The sequence below is a fragment of the Prunus dulcis genome, chromosome 3 (genome assembly GCF_902201215.1).
Source record: "Prunus dulcis chromosome 3, ALMONDv2, whole genome shotgun sequence".
NCBI lineage: Eukaryota > Viridiplantae > Streptophyta > Magnoliopsida > Rosales > Rosaceae > Prunus > Prunus dulcis.
The window spans coordinates 1,738,694-1,753,358 of record NC_047652.1 but is presented as its reverse complement, the minus strand read 5'-3'; the positions used below and the strand labels follow the sequence as shown (position 1 = coordinate 1,753,358).

Here is a 14,665-nt window from a genome sequence, read left to right as displayed (position 1 = left end):
TGCAACTATACAGCAGTTATTTTCCTATTGTAAAATGACGTATATCTTCGAAAAACTGTAATGCTTGCCTTAGAAGACGACGGAAGGTTTGCAGTATCGTCAATGTCCTTCTCTTTTTCTTCTACAGAGGCAGAAGTGCCGGTTTGTTGTTCAGCGTCATCGCCCAACAAGTCAACAAGTTCTTCACTGTCGTCAGCACTGTCACCCCAAGTCCAATACGGCTGCTGCTTGTCCATCACAGATGGCCGGAGAAGCTGCACATCAACCTGCAATTTACACATACAATATACATATCAGTAAAGTAATTATATTATATTTTCATATCCCGAACATTATCATTAAAAACTGAACTAACCTCACGGTTCTCGAATACTTGGCTCATTAGCTCATAAAAACGCGGCGAACTATTGCTCCTCCAATGTAGTAAACGAGGGATGTGCGCATTTTCTTCGTGCACCACCAAATGTAGTGCAGCCAACGCTGGAAACACCTCATACGCCCAAATCTGGTTTCAGGAATAAAAGGTCAGTCATTGTAAACAAATGCAATTTAACTTCAACATCAATGGACATTTGCTCACCTGAAGTGCATAGGGAAAACCTTTGAGGTGGTACTCTCTTGGTCTACCGGTTGCCGTTGTTGTTGGTTTCTTTCCAGATTTTTTTGTTTTGGCAGTTTTTGTGGGCACTTTCACTCGCTGGTAATCTGCACAAAGTGCCCTCAGCAGTGACGCATTTGTCTTCGCATAAGACACAGCACCCCATGGATACTTCCCAAAGTCTTCAAGGTCTTCCGCCAACTTCAAATATCGCATGTCAATGTGGACATGTTTTTCGCTGCCCAACAGCACAAAGACAGCAAAGTATAAGAATCCAAGCTTGAATACATCGTCCACATCATCGCATTCGAGGAAGGCCTTTTCTAATTCCAACAGGTTCACAGCTTTATCGTTGGCAAAGTACTTCCGTTTCAATGAGCAGTTCTCATTCGTGGGAATCGGAATAAAGGGAAGGTTTCCAAACCTTAGCCCTGTCACGATGCAAAATTGCTGCGCCGTGAATTGGATGACCTTCTTGCCAACAATGAATTTGATCCCGTTCAGTTGGGAAACTGTCTTGGGATCAGCTTTCCTGAGCAGCAACCCGTGGACAATCGGAGAAGTCCACTTGAGGTCCTCAATCCCTAGGAGATGACCAAAACAACTCTGTTCAAACATTTGCAGCTGCTGTTCAGTGAATTTCTCCTTGATCGTAGTGATTGCCGTCTTCGTATGGGATAACGACAATGCTTTCCCTTGGAATTTTTGTTCCTCCGCAATCATCAACTTCATTTCACCAACCATATTTCCCTGCATGCCAATATTATAAACAGAATTTCAGTCGGTTGCAATCTACACAATAACAAGCAATAAACAATCACCACTTATGAACAGCCTATTATAGGATATGAAGTGAAACAAATTGAAAAAAATACATATCATAAACAAAACCCCAGCTATTTACAACTGACCTCCTCATTTAATGGCTCAAAGCCAAGTTTCAACACACCCAGTACTCTACCACTCCTGCATAATATAATATCTAAACACACATCTCAACACACCATATAATCACACCATCTAATCATGAGACAGCTTCAGCTAGAATGGGAATGTGCGGTAGCACAAGCCTAATTGACAACAATTCAGGAGTAACAATATAAATCTATCTGACTAGAAAGAGTTTAAAAAAACAACAAGATATCGGGAAACAATTTATTCACTTCAAGGTATAATGTAATGGAACATCCTATGAATTAGTGGCAACCACAATACTGACTCTACTATGGCCCTCCTTTCAAATGTAAGAAAATGAAAGAAATTGGCACCATCCCTTCAGTTTTTTCTTAACAAAAAACCAAAGATAAATTCATAAATAAACCATCAAAACGGTATAAAATGTTTGTAAGACATGTACAATTACAAAATTATAAGTTCTCCTCAGAAACAGACTTCTCTAAGTATCCATACACAAACAACAAAAGCAAAAGCTTAAACAGTTAGCTTATAGCAAAATCAATGTCCCCATTTCTCTAAACCACAGCTGCTGGTGGTAGGTTCCCATCTTCACTCATTTCCCGCTTTCTTTTAAGCACACAATGATCAAGCACAAAACAGCAAACTTTTAAACAACTCATATTACACCACATATGGTTCTAAACAAAACTCATCCATATCCAATATGCAAGCCCTAAACTTAGTAAACAAAGTTATACAAAAATATGTCGAATTAACAAGCATTATTCTCAAACAAAAAGTATGATATGGTTGGGAGTTTACAAGTTCAAATATTTATACAATACTTGATTTTGTCAAACTCTGTCTTGAGATATTTTATCAATCTAGAAGTTTCTTTCATATATGAAAAACTACGAACGATAACAAAGGAAATTCTTTCTATGTAAATTATTCTTCGATTCCATCAGACAACCATGCAAATCCTTTGCACAATTGAGTGTAATGTGAAGGGTCGCTACCTCGTTGGAAGATAAAGAGAAAAAAATTAAGGAATTTAGCAAGCCACCAACAGTTTGCTTAAGATATTTCAAAATGGTTGCTTCCATCATGGAGTTTTAGCCACAAATTCTTTTCATGGCCACATTTTCTACGTAAAATATAATCAGCGAGTATTTTTTGGTAATGATCCACAGAGAAGAAATCACCATACACAGGTTAATTGTCTTACACTTTAGATATCATCTTCAACAAACAAAATAGATACCAATTAGACTTCTAAGAAGGTTAAATGCAATGCTCATAAAGACTCATACTAAGCCACCAAATACCATTCAATAACTGCTACAAAAACCATAATAAAACCATACTAAAACTAAAAATACAACTGCACTAAAATGCCAACACAACATCACTACATTAGCAATACACTAGCAAAAAAACACAATACGACAGCAATAGCAACAGCAACAAACAACAGCAGTGCAAGCATCAGTCCACAAAGAACAAACCCATTCACTGTTTGAAACAAGGAATCATCATACTCAGATCATTTCAGACAAACCCCTAAAACAATTTCGATGAAACCCCTAAACCAATTTCAGAGAAACCCCTAAACCTTCAACCAATTTCGAACAAACCCCTAAACTAATTTCAGCGAAACCCCTAAACCTTCAACCAATTTCGAACAAACCCCTCAACCAATTTCAGAGAAATGCATAAACCCTAAACCAACTACAGAGAAACCCTTAAACTGTAAGAAAATGCCGATGAACAGTACCTGTCGCTGGGAGAGGAAGAGAGAAGAGACAGTCGGAGCTGAGTGAGGAGAGACTGAGAGCTGAAGGACCACAGATTCAGAGCAAAGCCACCGGAGAGTGAAGAGAAACAGAGGGCAGCGAAGAGACAGAGCCGAGAGAGAACTTCAGCAAAACAGAGACAATAAAATTTCAGCAAAAGTGATATGTGTGCAATAAGGGGACAATAATTTTATATTTATAGGTGATAGTTCCAAAATTTTTAAAAAAGGGTGGTATTTTCAGTTACAATTATAAAAAGGGTGGCATTTTGGGCTATTTCCCAATATATTAAGGGATTGGGTTAGGTGTGTGGGGACAAGAAAGCTGAATTTATTTTTTTAATAAACGCTTTGAATTTCTCCTTTTAATAAACGTTTTGAATTTCTCCGGGTCTTCGGGGATAGAGAGTAGAGTCCATTTTCCTACAAACCAAATCACTTTGGATTTTCCAATCTTGCATGTCTCCGTCTCCATGTGTTTGTGTAAATTTTTGCAAGCTAAAAGCCGGCACACGTACCTATGCATGATGTGGTCAACTAATATAAAAAAAGAAATTTACTATTATACTCAATATAGAAATTTAAATTATTAAAAAAATTGAGTGTTGTTAAACGAACCCTAATATTAATTGAATACATCTTACTATCAAATTATTTATTGAAATACTAATTTACCCTAATATAAAATGACAAAAAAGTATACATTGAATTGTGAAACACCGTCGACGACTCCTCCACCAAACATAGCAACGCCTCCTTCATAACATCATTTCCTCCACCGTCACACAAACACCGTCGTCATACCATCCACTTCTCCACCATTACAGTAATGCCGCCATCGTACCATTATATTGGCGCCGTGGTCGTCTAGTATTGGTAAATCTCATTTTAATTTTGTTATCAAATGGATTATACTGTCTTGATTTGTTCTTCATGGGCTAAAATATTTTGTAACCTTCCTCTAGAAATTGGTTTTAATTTGTTCTTCAAAGGGAGAAGTTTATGGGTTGTTTAATATTGATTATCTGAAGAGATGGGTATGCTGTAGTCTTGCTGCAAACATCGGAAATGCCTTCATAGCTTTTCTGGTTTAGATTCAACTAATATGTTAAGGGCCCATGAAAATCCCTTCATATAACTTGTGAAACCAAATAATAAGTTGAATGTTTGTGTCTATAGTTCAATTCAATGCATTTATAAATATGAAAAGAGGGCATGAATTCATGTAAAAAGAGAAATTTGGTTTATGATTGGTATTAGAGTGTTGTGTAATAGAGTGTATTAGGATATAATATGGGTATTTTTGGTAGTTAAATAGGGGTGTACTTAGCTAATTTTATATTTTAATTAAAATATTAGGGTATACTTAGATCATAGGGTGTACTCAGTTAATTTTAGGGTTCGTTTAGCAGTAGTCAAAAAATTCTATATAAAATGAATTTTAGAAACACACCCAAATCCAATTTACAACATAACAAAGAGGCTTTGAACTTTCTATAAATTACAAAACTGTCATCGATTTCTTAAAATAAGCACAACCTCAAAGCCTCATAATAAAACCCAAAACACTCAATAAATTACTTTGATGCCTATTAAGTGCTTTTGGTTTTTTTTTTTTAATGAGGTTTTGAATTGGGCTTGTTTTTAGAAATCGATGGCAATTTTGTAATTTATAAGAAGTTAAAAGTCTCTTTATTATGTTGTAAATGGGTTTTGGGTGTGTTTCTAAATTCCATTTCATATAGAGTTTTTTTATAATTATTTGAGCCCCCATATTTGATATAATAGTGAATCTCCCTAAATTCAATAAGGCTAGCTGTCATTTTTTGAGTTTGTTTATGGAAATTAAATGTTGTAGAGTTCCTTATTTATATCACTAGTGCTAAGAATGAATATATAACTAAGGGAGATTTTATTGGCACCCTATTATTTGCTCTTTGCAACCCATACTAATTTTAAACATGAATAAGTTATTTAACCCTTGTACATGATTACCGTTAAGGACAAAAAGCATTTATAATAAAAATTAAATTTGCTCACTACACCGCACATATGTTCCTGCAACCCTAGTTAAACTTTTTTCTCAAACCATTATGTTTCTACAACCCTAATAAGGTTTATACGCTTATATTGGTGAAAAAATGTATTGTATTTATTCATGAATGGTGAGATTGAAGTTAGAGAGGCTTCGAATGAGATATGATTTTATTTTTTGGCGTTTTTCAAGCTTAGGATTTCATGATGGTTCGCTGGTTGCGTTCAGCACACTAGTGTTCCAAGTGTCAATATACTGTTATATTGATGATGGTTGGATTAGATCTGTATGATTTGTTAAATCTATCTTATTTTCAGCTAATCAACCCTGCCGAAACTTTTGGTGACATTGTTATCGATTATCCGTAAGATTTCTGCACACATCATTTTGAATGTTGTTTGTACATTTAGTCCTGTATTGTGGAAAATGGCTGATGTCATCTTGACTGGAGCGGTAATGCAGATATGTGGAATGCACCTCAGCAGCAATTCAAGCACTTGCAATGTTCGGAAAATTATATCCTGGACATAGGAGGGAGGAAATAGAAAGCTGTATTGCTCGTGCGGCAAAGTTCATTGAAAAGATACAAGCAACAGATGGCTCTTGGTTTGTTTTCAAACTCAATATAATATTCATTCATACAGGTACCCGTTTCACTGTGCGGTCTGGATGTGTGCCGGTGGATATTGTTGGTTGTATGTGTTCTTTGTGCAGTCCAAGCAATCCACGAAGTCAACTCAATCAATGGCTGGTGGTGATCTATGACATCTGCGTCAGACCACAATTGAAAAGACACACATGCACACAAATTTTTCGTGTTTAAAGTTTAAACAACACTGCACATTCAAACATAATTCCATCTCGTCAATGATCTTAATCAACTGGTTGACAACATAACATGTTAAATTGTCCGGTCAGACAGAATCTGTCATCTCTCTCTCTGATGATGAACAACAAAAGAACATAATGATTATGAGATTAGTTGCACCAATTTACTTTGGAGTTTTTATAATAGGTACGGTTCCTGGGGAGTATGCTTCACCTATGCTGGGTGGTTTGGGATAAAGGGGTTGGCTGCTGCTGGAAGGACATATAATGACTGCTCTAGTATCCGTAAAGCATGTGATTTTTTGTTATCCAAAGAGCTTCCTTCAGGTGGATGGGGAGAAAGCTATCTGTCATGTCAGAACAAGGTTCAGTGGTTCCTCAAATTTGAAATATCCTTGTCATTTCTAGGCCCAGAGCTTACTTCATTCTTTCAATTATGAAAAATTCCTATTATGTTGATGGCATGTGATTTGTCCCTTTTCTTAATTTCTGGTTTTCACTCACGTACACATTTGACAAAATGTATGATCTAAGTTAGTCTTGCATGATTCTAATGCCGACTATCTCTATGCCAGGTGTATACAAATCTCAAAGACAATAGGTCACATATAGTCCATACTGCATGGGCTATGTTGGCCCTCATTGGTGCTGGACAGGTACATTGATATCAATCGTATTCTTTCTTTTTCTTTTTCTTTTGTTTTGTGGGGGGCATTTTCTCACTAACACTATTGGAGAGGGGGAAGGATGGAAAGTGGGAAAAGAGGAGGGAAAGAAAGCTGGTTGTATTCTAAAACTGCAGCAACATAGTTTTTGGGTGCTTTTATGAATAACTATATGAACTACTACTACATGTTACTGACTTTTGTACCCGTATGTTTTGTTATTTTCTCTTGTTTGAAAGGCTAAGAGAGACCCAACTCCATTGCACCGTGCAGCTAGAGTACTTATAAACTCTCAAATGGAAATTGGAGATTTTCCTCAAAAGGTAAATCTAGCCACTTTCTCCGCAATTTGTTCACGTAAAAAAACATTGTGTTCTCTTGCTTGACTGTGCAATTGAACTATGTCCTGAGAATCTACAACTACAAAAGAACATGCAACTCTATGGTCAAAGAAACACATTTTCTTTGGTTTGATTGTACATGCTAACTGTAATATTAGTCAACACATTTAGTCTTGGATACCTGCCACACATTTGTGTTGCAGTGGAACACACTCCCTGACCATCCCATATGATATGCAACAGTCACTTCCTCCCACAGAGGACTGTCAGTAAACTTGAAAAATAACCTGAAAGGAGTTACCTCTGCGCTAAGTGATTCCAAAAATAAATCAACTGTGATTACCAATTACCACTGGTACATGAACTCAGTAATTCTTTCACTTCGCTTACAGGAGATCACGGGAGTTTTCAACAAGAACTGCATGATCAGCTATTCAGCCTACCGAAACATTTTTCCCATTTGGGCCCTTGGAGAATATCGTTGTCAGGTATTGGAGGCCCTCTGAATGATGTTCAATGCTTAGTATTCCAGAAAATGAATTGTTTTCATCAACATGTATGAGGGCTCCTTGAACTCAGCTCAAATCAATGTACTTCATAAATTAATGTTTATCAATTTACAACATGTCTTTGATCACATGAGTTTTCGTTATGCATTAGTTGTAACAATTCTGGACATCAACAAGGGTCTTCTGCAGCAAAGCAGTGTCCAAATAAACAAGGGTTTGTGGCCCCAAAGTAGAGTCATTTTAGGAAGGTTATCAAGGGTTGTGAACCTTCTTCCTTCTTTTCAAATTGATCATTTTAGGAACATCTGACACGGTCTTTTTGCCCGTTAATGTTGTAATCGTAGTCATCGCCTAAGAAAAGCATAATTAACATATGGCACAAATAGAAATTTTATTTTGTTTTATAATTTGAACAGGAAATTCAATCTCATTGAATTGTAAATAGGTAACCTAACTTCCTCATAGATTTATTGACACATTGCTTATACACAGTTATTCTCAATAGGCATCAAGCTGAACCTCGTAAAAAAAAAACATCAACAGGCTATTATATGTTTCATCCTTTAAGTTGGATGAGCTACACAATACAGCACTTAGGGTTTGGAAGGCAATGGGACCTGCTTGCGGTACTCTGCAAGAGCCCACAGAGGGTAGATATTTCTGTAAGTTGCATAATGTAGCATGCAGTTCTTCTGGAATACTCCAGTGATTTCCTGCCATAATTCAATGATTAGTGGTTAGATTAAGCGTATTCCAACATGGTATGTTATTTTGTATTTGATCTTTCTCAATCATCAAGATTATAATGCAAGTCAACAAGATTGCAATGCAAGTCATCAATATTACAATGAAAGTCATGTTGTGCTAAGAAATATACCTGTTGGGGAAAATCACCATTTTCCATTTGAGAATTGATAATCAACTTCGCTGCACGATGAAGACGTGCAGGGTCTCTGTCTGCCTGTCCAGCATGAATCAGACCCATCATAGCCCATGCAGTGTGTACTAAATTTGATCGGTTTCCTTCGAGCGGAACGTACTCCTGTGTCACCCAACACAAAGACATTATAATGTAAGACAATGGGATTGTTTAAGAAACTTGAAGCTTAAAAATATAACACCTCCCACATTTTACCTTTTTGGGACATGAAAGGTAGCTCTCTCCCCAACCACCATTCTCTCTCTGTGTTTTGAGTAGAAAGTTAACCCCTTTGCGCATGGCTAAACAATTATTGAAAGTCTTGCCGGCAGCTGCTAACCCTCCAAGGGCAAACCAGGAACCATATGTGAAGCAAACTCCCCAATTTCCATACCATGAACCATCTGGCATTTGTATGTTTTGAAGGTACTCTGTGGCATTGGTAATGAAATGATCAATCTCTTTCTTCCTGTGCCCAGGGTACAACTTCTTAAACAGAACCAAAGCCTGAATTGCAGATGAAGTGCACTCAACATATTCATGCTCAACCACAATGTCCTCGAAGAATTCAGTGGGATTTAACATCTAGAGGAAGTAAAAAAGAATTCAGTGGGATTCAACATATCTGTTAATGGATATTTCAAGAAAATTAACTTCTTACACATCTGACATATTTGCATAAGAACATGACCAATTTGTTAAAATTCTTACTTCTAACCAGTCTGCAGCTCCTGCTGGTTCCCAGGCTGCTACACCACCATTTTTACTCTGCAATGATTTGTAAAATAAGGCTTTTTTATTTATGAGTTTATGACTAGAGGTGCAAGATAAGAGTACTTGAAGACACATTAGTTGTCACCTGTAGGGAAAGTAGGACGTTGACAGAATCATATAATCGCTCAGGTTCCATTTTTTCACCAATTATCTCAGGTCGCATCATCGAGAACAGCAGGCAACACTGTAGAGGGGGCTATCGTGAGAAACATGGAGATAACAAACAGGGTGGATATCTAAATTGAAGCGTTCGTTACCTTTAAACCCTCTGCAGTGCAATCAGAAACTTGCCATCCATGGTCTTGATCAGAGAAAGTCCATGATCCTTTGGAAATATGGCGGTACATGCTTTTGAAGTCACCAGATGGATTGTCCTTCACCTGTACAGTTTGGGTGCAAGGGATTCATTAGTCTGAACAAATTAATGGTTACACATTCACATTTAAAAAAAATGATAATTGAGTTCACTGATGTTAAAAATGAACCTGAGATTTCTTGATGAAGTCATGTCCTCTAGCGAGCGTAGGTCCAATTTCGTCAGTGAGATTGCTAGCAAGCAAAGCTTGAATGGCAAAACCAGTATCCCATTGTTGGCTGCCAAAACTCTGCATATAGTTGAGTTACACTTTGAATTAATGACCAAAGGAGCAAAACTCTGTCTCAAAATTAAATGCATACAACTATATAGTGAAGAGTAAATGTTTGAAAATTCAAAATCACAGTAAAGTTCACTGTATGGTGTTTAACTGCTACTGTTTAAACAAAATGTGTACTAACTTGCATCTTCATCCCATCTTCAGCAACCCATAAATAATCTGGGATTCTGGCAAGATGCTTCTTAAAATAGTCCCCATTTGGATCTTCAGCCCAACAAGCAAGCATGCATAACACCTGTTCAAGTAAGGCAAAATTTGTAAATAACATGAGAACCTCAAAACTATTAGCATCCTTCATTGATTCTGTAATCGCATTACCTTTTCAACACATCCAATGGTAATATATCTGCTGTTCTCATCTTCATAATGAATATGCTTCATTGTTACTTGAAGAGCTTTTTCTCTGATCAACTTGTTAAACGGCCAGCGATTAAGAAGAGGCTCTGTACATATGTAGAGACTATCCCACATGATGTCCTGTATCCAAGGGTGAGGGTAGTAGATATCCTCCTGCAATTAAATTACTGTAATCAGGTTCTGTAATTGAACAAGAAACATAAACTGATTAACTAGTTTAATTAAGTTAAACTCACTTTTGCGCAGAGATGGCGCACTCCCTTCCAATTAATTTCATGGTAAGGTTGAGCATATAGTTCTTCCCTCAACTGCAGAATGAGAGGAGTGATTGGGCCAACAAACCTCTTCCCATATAAATATGACATAGGCATGTAAACCATCCTACAATAGCACCACATTTTTGCTGCATTTTCAAGATAAAAGAGGTTAAAAATTAAGACTTCTAACTAAATCACAAGGACACTCCTGGAGTTTGCAGAATTCTTCAATCAGCAGGTGTGCTAACCTGGGTGCATAGGAAGAAATGAAGGCAGCATCCAAAACTCGGGCGGCATTGGGTTGCTTCCAGACCACTCAAACACGCCAAGTATCTACAACAAAAGCAACATACTTATATTAATTGAAGCCTAATAAATGCACCTAGCACTCATATTTTTTCCATTCAACAAGGCCATACGTACCGAAAGCCAAGTCTTTCCCCAAGAGGGCATGTGTGTGACACTACCATGATCAAGAATCCATTTCCTTGCTCTGGCACAAGCATTGTCCTGGCCTCCATCAGGTCCTTCTCCAAGAATGCGCATACAAATGTAGCTCAGGGCTGTGCCGAACATGGTGCTGTGTCCTTCAATATGTAATCCCCAACCACCATCTTGATTCTGAAAATACATTACCATTCTTTATATACTAGTTTAACACAAAATATGCACAATGAGTGGAAATTAAATTTAAAAATTGATCCCATTTGTGTGAACCAAATAAATAAGTGTGCACCTGATGATAGTATATGTAACGCAGAATTTCTCTGCGATGCTCTGCTGGGAATACAGTATTAAGATGCCCTGTAATGTATGTACACATGACCTGCAAAAAAAATTAAAATAAAAAAAAAATTAAAAAGGGAAAATTAGTAAAACGCTCCAAAATTTTAGTAAAAAATTCTCTAATAAATAACTGTAATTATAAGGAAATTAGAAATTATATACTCACCAAAGGAGGAAGGAAAAACAATGGGCCAGCATTTTCAGAAGGCCAATGGCCATCACTTGCCTGCAAGGCTGAAAAGAAGTGAACAGATCTTCTCAGTGAGGCTGTTGCCTTTTCATATGTGATTTCCTCGCCATCCTCAACCTTTACTGGGGGAATTGTCTGCTTGAAGTTCTTCTCTTTTAGGAACTGCAGTTTAGTGAACAGAGGAGAGGATTGGGATTTGTATTAGAGAAAAAGTAAGTTAATTCATGATGCTGATTTCAGTGGGGGTGCTAAGGTTTTGGAGGCACTAGGCGAACCACTAAAAATGTGACCTTCTACTTTTTATATATATTTATGTAAATTTTTTTGGATAAGTAGAAAAAAATTATATGAACTCAAAGTCACAATTGTAACTTAAAAAGAATCAAATAAAATGTAATTCACATAATAATTTTATAAAATACATCAAAACATCACTTAAATATCGCTTATCTTATACTTTTCGATGCAAAAAGTATCAATTAACTTTACATAATCAAGTTTTTCTACCATGTCCTTTTCAATATAAAATATAAAAACTAAATATAAAGCTTGTGGATTTTTACCTTCTTATTCTTGCGCTTCCTCTTGCATTTTTTAAAAAATACTAATAATTGGTCCTTTATTAAGTTTCCTTTTTAAAGTTTTAGAGAAGATAATTGGGCTTTTTAAAAAACAATACTTGGGCTTAATATAATATCAATACGGTACAAAAGTAACATATAATATATATATATATAGTCTCGATTTTTTGGACTATAGGGGTTCAAGAGATTTGTGTCACTCACCGTTGGATATAAATTCAACGGTTCACTCACTCTTGCACTCCTTTTAAGAAATTTTTTTAAACCGTTGGATGTTACATTCAACGGTAGGTGACCACAATCTCTTGGACCATTGTGGTCCAAAAGATCGGATTATATATATATATATATATATATACATATATATATATATAGTGGTTTATAAAAATTGAGGGCAATTCTAATTTGGAGTCCTTAGACGACTGCCTTACCCGCCTATCTTCTGGGTGATTATAGAACAAACTTATGAGTGCTAATTGAAAACAAGAAAAAGAATTCAAAATTTGACAGGTTTAAAGCTAACTATTTGTCTAGTTGTATTTTTCTTTATTTCTTTATTTTACTTTTTTATTTATTTATAAGATATGATATCAAGTTTGAAACCCCTTTCAAGATTTTTATAATAATTTAATAATAAAAACCAAGACAAACATACACACACTCCTGTTCTCTTGCTAAACTTAAGTCTAAGAAGAAGAGAACATTACTAAGTACTAACGAAATTAAGTGGATAAAGACCTGCATACGCCATAGGAGGTCACCACTAGGCTTGACCTGATAGCGATTATTGTAGAAATTAAGACGAGCTTCTTCCACCTCGGCTCGCTCTTCGGGAGTTCCTGCCTCGGCATCAAACTCAAATATCTGCCTCCCCACAAAGTCGTTTGTGCTGTAGATATAAGGATCATTCCCTCCATCTGCAACCTTAAGCTTCCACATTCTTCAAATATATATATAAAGCTATATATAGCTACCAACTGCTGTTCTACCTTGATATATATCTTCTCAGTAAGAACCTGTTTCATGCATATGCAATGTATAAGTCACAATGAATACACCATAAAGATGTGCTAAGTAGCTTGGTGAATCTATATATATATATATACACATAGGATCCCCTGGCTTTCCATATTTTGTAAATGTCTGAATTGTTGTATATATAGTGTGTACGGATATTTGTGTGTGTGTGTGTGTGTGTGAGAGAGAGAGAGAGAGAGAAACCCCGTACGTACAGTTTGCAGTTTGCAAAGAAGCTGCTGCAGAAACCGTATTGTAGAGTTTGGTTATATAGCTAAGAATGAAAGAGAGGTGGGGTTGGCCAGCTAGCGTTGTATATGTATGGTTAATACGCGCAGAGAGAGAGAGAGAGAGAGACCCCTAGTGCAGTTTGCAAAGAAGATTGAATTTGGTTATAACGAGATGAAATGCAGGAGAACTTTATAGACAAAACAAACAATATGAGGCATACATGCCATGTGATGTTATTGTTTTTGGTCTTTTGGTAATTAAGCTGATCAGCTATATGTCATTTTTTTCAACGAAGTCGGCGTTTACCCTGATTGCTATGGCCACGGCCAAGCCATGACAGATCCCTTAATTACGTGTATGCCTTGATGTGATAAACTGGTGATCTTGTGAGAGGAGATTTATCATACGTACTACTAAAGCGTCATATGTTTGTGTAGGTGACTCGATACAAGTCATATTGTGTAAGTCCCATATATATAAATAAAATAATAATATACAGTTAAAATATATATAATCCACTTTTAATTACACTAATGCTTTTTTAAGGTAAAAACCCCACATAATTTGTACAAGTAGCGAAACTCCTGTTGGGTCACTAAAACTTTCAACTCTTAATTCCTAACTCATTTATAATGATGAAAGCCGAATATTGGGTTAGGTGTGTGGGGACATGAAAGCCGAGTTACAACCACCAAAGAAAGGTACACCACTCATTTTTCGTCAAGGCTGCTGTGGATTTCTAATCTGTTGTTTGAAATGTTTAAGATTCACGCTCAATTTCTTAACATCTAATCAAGCTATTGTGTAACAAGTGAGGAACTGGTTTTGATTAGTTATTTTTAATGCCTTGTATGATTAAGAACTTCAATATTCTACTTTGTATGATAATAAGACAGAGTCTGATACAACAGTATAAAAATCAAGTTACACTGCCGGATATGACCTTTACACTATTGACGTTGCCCAATTTGAGCTTTAAGATATAAGAAAGAGTAAATATCCTTGTATTGAGATTAAAACAGGCTATATTACAACTTGGAACTGAATATCTCTCTATTCAGTTCAAGATACAAAGAGTTGATGATAACTAAAGAACTTATAAGACTAATTCTATAAACTAGGAATCATTCCAAATGATGACAGAGCAATAAACAAAAGAAATCTCAAGAGTGGTCAGCTGGAAATCTTAAAATGAAGAGTGTAATTTGAATTCAATGAGATCAGGTATT

At 36.3% G+C, this 14,665-nt stretch overlaps 2 protein-coding genes across 3 annotated transcripts in view; one reads left to right on the top strand and one right to left on the bottom strand.

Annotated features, from left to right (window-relative positions):
• LOC117620888 (lupeol synthase 5-like) overlaps positions 1 to 7,796 on the top strand; it is an 11,704-nt gene extending 3,908 nt beyond the window's left edge. Inside the window, exons 10-15 of the mRNA XM_034351128.1 lie at positions 5,562 to 5,689; positions 5,788 to 5,931; positions 6,341 to 6,518; positions 6,729 to 6,809; positions 7,058 to 7,141; positions 7,552 to 7,796. Coding sequence (XP_034207019.1) covers positions 5,562 to 5,689; positions 5,788 to 5,931; positions 6,341 to 6,518; positions 6,729 to 6,809; positions 7,058 to 7,141; positions 7,552 to 7,665 — 729 coding nt within the window. The 3' untranslated portion in view covers positions 7,666 to 7,796. The remainder of the gene's footprint in view (positions 1 to 5,561; positions 5,690 to 5,787; positions 5,932 to 6,340; positions 6,519 to 6,728; positions 6,810 to 7,057; positions 7,142 to 7,551) is intronic.
• A 246-nt stretch (positions 7,797 to 8,042) lies between these two features.
• Positions 8,043 to 13,552, bottom strand: LOC117622048 (beta-amyrin synthase-like). 2 transcript variants are annotated; one of them, XM_034352559.1, is made up of 16 exons: positions 13,421 to 13,552; positions 12,927 to 13,204; positions 11,584 to 11,769; positions 11,368 to 11,457; positions 11,055 to 11,252; positions 10,880 to 10,964; positions 10,611 to 10,777; positions 10,336 to 10,527; positions 10,139 to 10,252; positions 9,847 to 9,966; positions 9,619 to 9,741; positions 9,447 to 9,545; positions 9,299 to 9,355; positions 8,804 to 9,172; positions 8,546 to 8,710; positions 8,043 to 8,381 (listed from the first exon to the last, which is right to left on the bottom strand). In XM_034352559.1, exons 2-16 carry the CDS (start codon positions 13,125 to 13,127, stop codon positions 8,262 to 8,264), a joined length of 2,286 nt encoding a protein of 761 aa, XP_034208450.1. In that variant the 5' UTR covers positions 13,128 to 13,204; positions 13,421 to 13,552; the 3' UTR covers positions 8,043 to 8,261. The 2 variants fall into 2 exon arrangements, with proteins under 2 accessions (XP_034208450.1, XP_034208451.1); XM_034352560.1 differs by lacking the exons at positions 11,368 to 11,457; positions 11,584 to 11,769; positions 12,927 to 13,204; positions 13,421 to 13,552 and adding an exon at positions 11,312 to 11,353 and having other exon boundaries at positions 11,055 to 11,255.
• Between the last annotated feature and the right edge of the window lie 1,113 nt (positions 13,553 to 14,665).

Excerpts from the sequence above, each read along its gene's own strand:
- LOC117622048 (XM_034352559.1), bottom strand. The coding sequence starts at position 13,127 with ATGTGGAAGCTTAAGGTTGCAGATGGAGGGAATGATCCTTATATCTAC. Across the intron at positions 9,967-10,138 it reads AAGATGGGATGAAGATGCAA|AGTTTTGGCAGCCAACAATG; the intron begins GTTAGTACACAT and ends AACTATATGCAG. Across the intron at positions 9,742-9,846 it reads ACTTCATCAAGAAATCTCAG|GTGAAGGACAATCCATCTGG; the intron begins GTTCATTTTTAA and ends CAAACTGTACAG.